Source organism: Myotis lucifugus, unplaced genomic scaffold (genome assembly GCF_000147115.1).
Source record: "Myotis lucifugus unplaced genomic scaffold, Myoluc2.0 scaffold_58, whole genome shotgun sequence".
Classification (NCBI taxonomy): domain Eukaryota; kingdom Metazoa; phylum Chordata; class Mammalia; order Chiroptera; family Vespertilionidae; genus Myotis; species Myotis lucifugus.
This window is the reverse complement of record NW_005871106.1, coordinates 3,802,867-3,814,408: the sequence shown is the minus strand read 5'-3', so window position 1 is coordinate 3,814,408 and position 11,542 is coordinate 3,802,867. Positions and strand designations below refer to the sequence as shown.

Genomic DNA, 11,542 nt, shown 5'->3' with positions numbered 1-11,542 from the left:
TACCTATGGGAAATATGATCTATTTCATGACCGAAAACCTAATGAGGTAATTTCTCAGCACTACACTGAAAAGCAAGGGCAGCCTCTCTTTTGGGCTAAATTTTTATCTGAACTATGAAAACTGTTTCAGAATGCCTTTTAAATATATTTAAATATGCATTTCATATAAGTAATAGTACTCAAAATAATAACTCTTTAGTTCAACATGATAATAAGCCTTGAATGAAGAGCAATATAGAGTTATTTTACATAGAAATGTGACTATCTGACTCATAAAGAATTAAAATACACTTCTACTTCTTTATTCCCTATACCCTTTTTAATCAGTGCTTAAGTATACAGAAGCATAGATACATGTTTATATTTTATTATTCAACACAGTAAATAGTTCTTCCTTCTATTTTCACTGTAAAGAGCTCAATTAAAAAAAGAACAGAAGCTGCTTTCTTGAAAGGATATAGATTTCAGATAAACATATTTAAAAGTACTCACGATCTTCATCTGTCTGTACTATGAGTTCTTGACTTTCCTTCCTTCCTTCCGGATTCATGAGGATGAGTTTCACACTAACATTGGTATATGGTGAGAGATTAGTGATCGTATGTTGAGGGTGTGAATTATCTGTGTCCCAGCTTACTTCTTCTCGCACCTGTTCTTGTCCTCCTACTTGGTAACAGTAGTGGACTGTGAGATTGTAACTATGGCAACGAGTCACATTATATCCAAATGGCTCCCAGCGGATAGTGATTTGTCGAGATTTGACTTCTACCACTTCCAGTTTTCTTGGGCCTCGCATGGGATCTATTTAGAAAAGAAAATAAAAAAAAGAAAATGTAAGATAAGTGAATTTTAAAAGATCTGGTGAAGCTCAGATGTCACAGATAGTCCTACTTGTCCCCAATATCTGGTCTCCTCTTCTGGAGTAATAAAATCCTTAAATCTTATCAGGGTATAAGGCCACTCAGACTAAAGTCTAAATAAAATTTCCAGCTTCTTCTGCAGATGTGGCCATGTGCCTGCATTCTGGTGAAGGATGAAAAGATGAGAAGTTAAGAAGAGTTTCTGGGAGGGTGCCTATAAAGAAGGGGCTCACCATCTGTGTTCTGTCTTCCTTCCTATTAGTGGACTGAGGACAGGGTATTTGTTGCTCATGCAGCTATGATGAAACATGAGGCTCTTACACATTAAGAATTCAAAGCAATGATGAAAAATGAGCTACAGTTCCTGATAATCACTGAGTTACCATACCAGCTTTGAGCTGCCTACTTCCAAATTTTTTATTAGAGATAAATAAAATGCTTTTATTTAAGCCTCTTTTCCTCTGGGACTCTGCTATAAGAAACCAATCTTTTTTTTAAAAACTAAATTTATTGGGGCGACATTGGTTAATAAAATTATATAGGTTTCAAGTGTATAATCCGATATCATCTGTATATTACATTGTGTACCACTACCCAAATTCAAATCTCTTTTCGTCACCATATATTTGACCCTTTTTACCCGTTATTACTTCCCACTCCCCTCTGATAACCACCATACTGTTATCTGTGTCTATACATTTTTGTTTGTTTCTTTTCCATATTTGTTATTTGTTACTTTCAGTTTTATATCCCATATACATATAAGTGGAAAAACAATCCAATCTGAACATGAAGATATGTATGTTATATATACATATACTTTAAAAAATTTATTTAGTTAGTTTTTAAATATATTTTATTGATTTTTTACAGAGAGGAAGAGAGAGGGATAGAAAATTAGAAACATCGATGAAAGAGAAACATCAATCAGCTGCCTCCTGCACACCTCCTACTAGGGATGTGCCTGCAACCAAGGTACATGCCCCTGACCAGAATCAAACCTGGGACCTTTCAGTCCACAGGCCGACGCTCTATCCACTGAGCCAAACCGGTTAGGGTTAAAAATTAATTTATAATTATATAGTTGGAAAACATAAGAGTAAATGCTTGAGAATTCACCACAAAATAATATAATGATGAAAGAGCATAAACTTCTGAGCAGAACTCCAGGTCTCTTGAGTTTTGATTTGTATACAGTTCATGCAGTCAATACTGAAGTATTTCTTTCCCATCCCTCACAATGTCTTAGCCTGAGCTCCAGACACATAGTTTTAAGCTTAGAAATCTAAATGACATACAAGGAATATAAGCATTTTGAATGGGTTTAAAGAAAGAATATACACAGAGAAAGCTTAAACTTGTTTGTGAAATGAAGATGAAGATAGAATAATACTAAATACATAATATTTATTGAGCACCATATGCTATAGATTTTTCTAAAAGCATTTACTTTTTATGATTTGGGGAAGAACCTAATCTAAAATGAGGTGCTTTGGTATATTCATAAATACATTTGATCCATATATTTTGATTTTTCTTTTCCTGAGTTGTGGCCATCATATATGAATTTAAAGTGATCTACAACAGGTAAGGAATCTATAATAATAAAAGCGTATTATGCTAATTAGACCGAACAGCCGAACGACCTTCTGGATGTCATTTTGGACGTCCATCTGGACGAAGCCATGGTGGTGAGGGCTGAGGCAAAGGAAGTTAGGGGTAATCAGGCAGGCAGGTGAGCAGATAGGGGCAATCAGGCAGGCAGGCAAGTGGTTAGGGGTGATCAGGCAGGCAGGCCAATGGTGAGGAGACAGCGGTCCCAGATTGTGAGAGGGATCCCTGCGGGGATCGGGCCTAAACCGGCAGTAAGACATCCTTCGAGGGGTCCCGGATTATAAGAGGGTGCAGGCCGGGCTGAGGGACCTCCCTCCCCAATTCACAAATTTCATGCACCGGGCCTCTAGTATTGAATTAGCATGAAAACTTGAGAAATAATCACTACCATTTACTGTGTGTGCTCTTATGAAGTGAGTTCCTTTATATATATTCTATGTTCCTCAAAACAACCCTGTAGACTAAGTACTATTTCCCCCAATGCACAGATTAAAAAAAAATCATGGCAATGTCAGTTCAATAGTTTGACCAGGATCAAGATTTGATGTTAGCACCTGAATTCATATCTGTCTGACAACTAAACAGATGCTGCTTCGACTCTACTACAGAGTTTCTACCAAAAAAATGAAGAAGATATTAAGAAATTAGGATGGTAAAGATACCTAAAACATGACCAAAGAATATAAAATACAATAAATATCCCATGTATTTAATCTTGGGATAAATGCTGAAAAGAATCCTCTCCCTTTTCCTAATTCCAGAGAAGAGGGCTCCCAGGACATGTCCCCTCGCTCAGCTTTCCCAGACAACCCTCCCTATCTCTGCAACCGCTGGAAATTTGCCTGGACAATTACTGATTTCCATTTGTGCATACATTCCTCATTATCTCATCATTTAGAACCTAGAGAGAACTTTGAACCACCCCCTTTCCCTGCAACCTCCAACAAATGAAAACATTCAAAGCGAAATAATGTTTTGGTTTTATATATGCGAGTGGGGATTCATCGGCCAAGTATCTGCTAAAACCACAAAGTGAAGTTAATAATGATTGTTCATGCTACTCCATCATGTAATAACTTGAGAAACCAAGGCCAAGTGAGATGAAAACAGCCCCAGAGAAACTGGAGTGGCATTCTCACGGAATGTTCCTTATTACAAAATTAATTTTTATGCTTAAGTTACTAGTGATAGGGAAAATGTCGTAAGTAAGCTATTCAGAAATAACCTTGAAGGTTTTTTTCAGTCCAGACATTTTTCACAGTGTAAAGGAAATGTCTAATTTTATATAATGCTTCATTAGTTGAATGTTTATAAAAAAATTTTAATAAGCTCTAGATCCCATATACATAAACAGATTAATATGCATCTCTTTGCCTCTTTCCTTATTAATCACAGTCTCTGCAAGGACCGTTCTTAAGCATTTTCCTAAGGTTTTCATCAATTTTACTGACTAATAAAATGACTAAGTGCTCCAAATATCAATTTAAACAAGCAATGCAGTTCTAACTTAATTTCAATAGAAAACTACTTTCCACTGTATAGATAAGCCTGTATCATTTCAGTATTCCTTAGCCAAGAGAATACACACATGAATTAAATACCAGGATTTAAAAAAACAACAACAAAGGTACTGGTCGTTTTTTTTCTTTTAAACCATACTCTCTTCCTCTCTGTTATTACCTCTTGGAATTAGATCATGGTAAAATTATGAAAGAAACTTCCCATAAATTTTCCAAGTATAATAGCTAAACCTAGCACAAAACAACCCTCTCTGTGACCAAGGCTCCAGGGTCCCTATTGTCATGAGTGTTAAGTTACAGATTTGATGAAAAGAGGCTTGGGCTCACTGGCCTGCATCTTTAAATGCTCAGTTAACAAAAAGAAACGATTTTACCAAAGCTTTCCCAAACCTAATATTTCCACTGTGCCCTTCATGGGCCTTTGCCTATAGTATAGTTCTGTTGCATCTCCTAATAGGTCAATATTGGCAGGATCCAATCATATCAACAAGGTAAGGGATAAATGCTACTTTGACTGATTCTTTTTTTTTTTACATTTATTACTGTATTCTACCATTTACTTTTTTTAATTGTTTCAAGTATCACATATGTCTCCTTCTTCCCCAACCACCCCCCGCCACCGCTCCCACCCTCCAGGAGAAGCCCCCACCACCCCAGTGTCATTGTCCACTGGTTATGCTATATGCATGCATACAAGTCCTTTGGTTGATCTCTTACCCCCTCCCTGCTCCCCTGTCTTCCCTCTGAGGTTGGACGGTCTGTTCAGTGTTTCTTTGTCTCTGGATCTATTTTTGTTCACCAGTTTAATAAATGGTGCTGGGAAAATTGGTCAGATACATGCAAAAGAATGAAACCAGATCACCAACTCACCATACACAAAAATAAACTCAGATTCTTAAACACTCCTCCCATTAGTCAAAAGCTTAAGAGAGAAGTTGATTCAATACCACCATGTGGATGACAGCCCACCTTAGATGAAGAGCTGTCATTTTTATTGTCAGGGCCCAAAGGCTAGAATTAAATGAGTTGGGAAAATGGCATCTGGTAACATAAACTGCATTGCCAAGTACCTGTGATAATATCTTCCTTCAGTGATAGCATTGATAGGCTAAGTTCAATGACTAAGGGAATCTGACAATCCTTTCAACTCATCCTTAGCAAACTGCCTGATTTCATTGCTTCTTTTCTTAACCTTTTTTTCTGTCATTCTACAAAACTGAGCTCTGATATAGCAATGGTTTACAATGGTTACATCTTAAGTTAGTGTTTTATAGCACCTGTACCTTCTGTCAGAACCATTTCTATTAGTGTAGTGCTAAACGTGAAGGAGGCATTCCACAGGGACAATTTACTCTAGTGACTTAGACTGATGATCACTGAAGACTTTGAGGGGCATCGTTATAGAAATATATCCCTATTGTAGGAAATGAATGGCAACTTCATAATCAGAAATGGGTGATTTCAGTAGGCTGATTACAACTCATGCTGCATTTCAGGGAGTAGGGTACACACTGCCAAAAAACCTTGGCCTACTATTACTACCATTCCATGTGTGCAAAATAAGTCTCTTGGAGTTAGATAACAGGGTAATAAATTATATTCACAGGACCAATACTTGTAGAATATTTGCTTCTCTTTCCTCACAATCCTAAAGATGCTAAAAGGATGTGAGTCTATTCCAAGGACTTGTCTCTTCACACTCGCACCCTTGGCCAACACTGTTATGGACATAGTGACAGGCCCCACTGGCATGGAGCATGCGGTCTGACCTGGGCCCACCGGCTGGATAACAGCCCACCAGAACATCCTCTCGAAGGAGAACAATGGCTGTCATGCCTAAGCTTAGTCAGGAACTTCTTACCAATTCCCCTACTGGCCAGCAGCATTTTTCATTCTGCTCTATTTCTGTGAGTTTGAGTCAGGTTTTGAGCACAGAAATCTGACAGTTGCAGCCCTGACCCCAGGGAACCAGCACGCCAGGTTCTAGCCTCCAGCACTGTAGCATCCTATTTAATCGGTTATCCTGGCTCCTTCTACATTCACTCCTGTTTTTTCTATAAATCAGAGAAGAAACTGACAGATAGGATCAATTTCCATTGCAGGTTCAATTCACAGCTCATTTCTCCGGAACCCTGCACTTTTACCTTCTATTACTACTAGAGTGCTTTTTCAGAAGCTCAATTCAGAACCTGTGAGAGATATTTGGGTGTAATTTTAGGATCCTGTCATTAATAATAAAAAACACAGATTGCAACCAAGGTTTCCACTAACAGGTTTCTCTTTTGTCCTTCTTCATGAATTATCTGGAGGTCTATTACAACAAAAGGAATAACCAGCAGATTGGCATGGTGAACCCCCTTTGACACCTGCAGCTACTGTATTTCTGCCTTGCCAATTACACAATAGAAGGTGACAAAATAATAAAATGATAGCTTCATTTTCTTTACTGTCCAACTAAATCAAAGAAAATACCTGATTAAGACAATATTATAGCGGCATGCCCAATCATCAATATTCCTAAGCAGCAAGGAATTAAATTCCACGTACATGATGGCACTATTTTTAAGTGAAATAGCTGTAGTTTTGGTTTATCAGTCAATGTTTTCCAGGTTTTAAAAAGTGCCCTTTGTCAGAGAAGTTGAAAATTCTGAAATATACCAATTCTTTTTCTTTAAATCTTTATTGTTGAAAGTATTACATATGTCCCTTCTCCCCCCCCCCCATTGACCTCTTCTAGCCCACCCCTGACCCCCACCCCAGGCCTTCACCACCCTATCGTCTGTGTCCATAGGTTATGTATATATGCATACAAGTTCTTTGGTTGATTTCTTCCCTCCCACCCACCCTCTCCACCTTCCCTCTGAGATTCCACATGCTACTCTAAAGGCATCTATAGTTCTGTGACATAATTGAATACATTAAAACTTGTTATAATAATTATATGAATTTGAATAGTCCCTCCCACCAAAATATTTTTATAGATATTATAGGAATAGTTTTTACATAACTATTGTATCATAATTAGAATCAATAAATGTACTTGAAAAGTCTTAACTGTATCACCCAATCCTACATCAATGAATAATTTATTCCTAAACAACAAATTGAATTTCAAAACTAGTACTAATTTAAAATATGAAAAAAAGGTCTTATTGAGTAAGTGAATGAAAGTCCAGCAACGCCTAGCCTTATAGAAAATCAAACATTCTACTTTATTTCTTGATTTATGATGGACATATTCTTCACAATATCTTTCATATGTTCCAAGTGCTGGTTTGAACTTTTTCTAAATCAGAAAGATAAGTAACCTACTATCCCTGTTGCTGGGAAATGGACTATCCACATATGAATTATATTGGTCGTTTACATTTTGATCCCAGTAGAAAGCTGGAATTCCTATTCACATTTTATGGGCATGTAAAGGATTACCTTACATAACAAAATGACTAAGACACACACTACGGTGAGAATGCAGACCCTCTCAGGCAAGAGTCTAATAGACACTCTACACCTGAGTGACCTGTGATGCCCTGGAGGAAGGATTCTCCAGTGGCGTTGGGTGACCCTGAAAGAGCAGTGTGTACAAACGCTGTGTTTAGTTCAGTTTGTCCACTTGAAAAATAAAGTAAAAGAATACATTTTTGGTTTCAGGGGAGTCACCAAGGTGCCTGGTTTCAGGATAATTTCACCAAGTCTTTCAGGATAACTTTCAAAAAGAATTTTCTACTTTAATGTTCTTACTGAAGAGTTTGTTGAATGGCAGGTGGAAAAGAGAGGCAGTAAAAATTTTACTATTGGTACCATCTGAAATAAAGAAATATGAGCATTGATAAAGTACCCAATGGTAGTAACATTTGTCACATTGTATTTTGCCTGAATTGATTAACTGTATGAAGTAACGCTAGGAGTCCCGCAATGGTTGAAAGATATTATTCTGTAGAACATGAAGTATCCTTTTTTTTGTTGGTTTTAATTTTAATTTAAGGCTTTTGAAATTTTAAGTAATAAAACTTTAAAATACATTGAAAAGTACAAAATCAATCACTGTTGTACATACTAATATCAAATGTTAACATTTTGTGTTTTGCTTCAGATCACTTTTTATTAAAGAAATAAAATATTGCTGATATAAATCTTTTCCACATTCCTGCAGGCTATCCCAAGGTTATTATGTATCATTCCCAGACATGTCTTTGTACTTTTATTACATATATCTGGGATGGTTAAAAATTTAGGTAATTGCCACCATTTTTTTCTTGCAACTTGAGGTTTCATTCAACATTAGCTATGCTGAAACATAGATCTTGTTTAGATTTATTGATAGGTCAGATAGATCATTTAACCGGTGTATAGAATGCCATTAATACATGAACCATAGTTTACTATTATTCATTTCAGCATTGAGAACTAGATAGAGTGAGTCTACTTTTTCTTTACAAGCAGTGTACAATGAGCATCCTTGTATGTTATATCCAGTTGGCCACAGTTTCCCTTGGGTTCAGACAATAAATAAGACTATTGGCTTTTACATTTTGCACATCTTTAAGTGTACTAGATAATATAAATTGCTCTAAAAAATAAAATGATGTTCAGATGTTTCTTTTTCCCCAAAGAGATTTTATTTTAAGGCTCTAAGCTAAAGTCAATTTCTGAGGATAGATCTTAAATTTTGGTACTGGTTCCAGTAAAATGTGAATAAACAGAGTCTGCATCATGTATTTGACATAACTTTTGAAATTAAAATATACTATGTACAGAAGTATTTCTTTCCTCAGCTATAGAAATTCTGTTTAACAAGTGCTCATGTCAGGTCTCTCTGCCAATAGCTGCTCCTCATGTCATATATCATTACATGTGTTTGTATCAAATAAAAATAAAATAAAAAATTCACTATCAAGAAGAATTAGATAAATTGATAGGTAATAGATCTCTAAAATAATCATTAAGATTTCAGATTACAAAAAAAAGCATACACGTCATTTACCATGAAATACTCTCTACTTCAAAACAACTAGGTCCTGAATATGATAAAAAATATATATATATGTGTGTGTGTATACTATATACATACATAAACATATACATACATGTAGACAAATAGATACACATATACACACATACACATTACACAAACTAAAAGTTCTTCGAGAAGACATTTTTAATGAACAAAAACTTAGGATAAACCAGTTCAGCAGTAAATGTGCTGTGAGGTAGCCATGTTGACAGAGGTTGAGGGATATTTTTTTTCAGCAACCTAATGCCATTCACTAATTTACCAGACCTCAAAATTCATACACACACATAAAGTACTTAAATTGCATTTTCACAAAGTTTCCAAATCAACTAGTAGGTACTCCTCCCTAATCTTACCATTCCCTCATGCTGTAGCCAGAATGCCTTTCCTATGTGACATTCATCTGAATCTAAGGACTTTTAATTGTTGTCCCTTCATCATACAAACCAAATAAAAAACATTTCCATTAGTAAATCAAAACTATCAAACATATCACATACCATTCTTACTTTCTGTACTAGTCAGGCGAATCTATCTGCTGTATCCCATATACACTCTCTCTCCAAAATTAATATCTCTGCTCTCACTGACCCATACACATGCAGAAATAGTCACCGTTCACCTGCCAAAAAGTAGCTTTTAATTTCTTTTAATATTGCATCAAAATCAATCTCTCTATGACTGTTTCTTTTTAGTTAAAATAAAAACTCAGGGAGACTTTTATAGACCCATGTGGTCAAAACCCTAATGTTCATATATTGATTCAGTTTCTATATGTTTTATTGCATTCTGTAACAATCAAGTTCATTGAATACAGATACCATGTCTAATAGAAATGCTTTACAGTGGTTCTCAACCTGTGGGTCGCGACCCCTTTGGGGTTGAACAACCCTTTCACACGGGTCGCTTAAGACCATCAGAAAACACATATATAATTACATATTGTTTTTATGATTCATCACTATGCTTTAATTATGTTCAATTTGTAACAATGAAATTGGAGGTCACCACAACATGAGGAACTGTATTAAAGGGTCGCGGCATTAGGAAGGTTGAGAACCACTGCTTTAGAAGATGTCTACATCTGCTAATCAACACATTTAATAAAAGGATGCTAACATAAAATAATAAATATCATCCATCTAGCTCAGCTCCTCTGTTCTCATAAGTCAATTCCAGAAACATCTCTGTTTCTCCAGTATTTACCAGTGTTCTGTGCTGTGACATGCATCTGTTTTACTTTATCGCTTTAAAGGAGTCATAGTATAAACGTGGCTTCCACTAACCACAGGAATGGTCCATTTTTGCCTGAGCTCCTTGGTGACATTTCCGAAGTGTAAAGGTCATTGCTGTAGAAGGAACACTACTGCTATACAGCAAAATTAGAATCTCCAATTGTTTCGATGCACTGGGATGAACAAACTGCAATTCATCCTATAGATGAACTTTACAAGAAAACTGTTGTATGAAATAAAAATAAGTCTGTAGTAAAAGACTTCCTTTTATTTATTTCAGACCATATAAACTAGGAGGAGGCAAAATGATTTCCAAAGAGTTCTTCAGAAGTGTCAGAAATTGGACTGGAATGGGTTTTGACCTTTTCTAACCCTCATAAAGCAGTGATACCCACAAAAAGCCTCAGAAGTTTGGATCTGATATTTTACCCAGAGCAATGGTTTACCCAAACCATTCACTCTTCATTACAGAAGTCAGGTGATTAGTGTTGGAGAAGAGCAAATCAAATACAATTTAGTTTTACCTATAGTAACCATTCTCTCTAGGTTAACACTAAGCAGGTAAATCTTACTTAATTTTTTAAAACTGTTTAGAGCCTCCTATTTTGGTACTTACAATCTTTTTATGATTGCCTCGTCTTCTGTTTTAAGTTATTTATGAGTTTGGGCGAATGGTATCACAAAATGCCACACTCAACTATGCTAAAATTATTCTTCTGTGTTTTCATCAACAACTTGTTTTAGAAAGAGCTTTCCTCAATGTAAAATTGCATATGATTGATAAGATTCTGTTTAAAATCCTAAGTTTTCCATCCTTCATATCTTCCAGGGAAGCTGGGAGAATGGAGGGTAGAAAATACAGTTCTAGAAGGTTAGACAGCATGTTGCTTGCATCCCACTGAGAATTTTAATATCAGGACACAAAAAGGAATAGACAGTTTCTTTTATTTTAAAAAGATAAAAAAAAAGAAACGGAAATTCTAACTTAAAACTCAAAAAAAAGCATGATTTTTTTTTTATCAAGAGTAATAAAAAGCTGTGGTATATTCACACCATGGAATACTACGCAGAAGTAAAAAGAAGGATCTCTTACCCTTTGAGACAGCATAGAAGGACCTGGCGAATATTATGCTAAACGAAATAAACCAGTCCAGAGAAAGACAGGTATCACATGATCTCACTCATATGTGGAATCTAATGAACAAAATAAACTGGTGAACAAAATAGACCCAGAGACATAGAAGCATGGAACAGACTGATGAATCTCAGAGGGAAGGTGGGGGTGGGGGTGGGTGGGTG

At 36.1% G+C, this 11,542-nt stretch overlaps 1 protein-coding gene across 1 annotated transcript in view; it reads right to left on the bottom strand.

The window, feature by feature from the left end:
• PTPRM (protein tyrosine phosphatase, receptor type M) overlaps positions 1 to 11,542 on the bottom strand; it is a 633,774-nt gene that overhangs the window by 258,781 nt on the left and 363,451 nt on the right. The window contains 1 exon segment of the mRNA XM_023754237.1: positions 493 to 801. Coding sequence (XP_023610005.1) covers positions 493 to 801 — 309 coding nt within the window.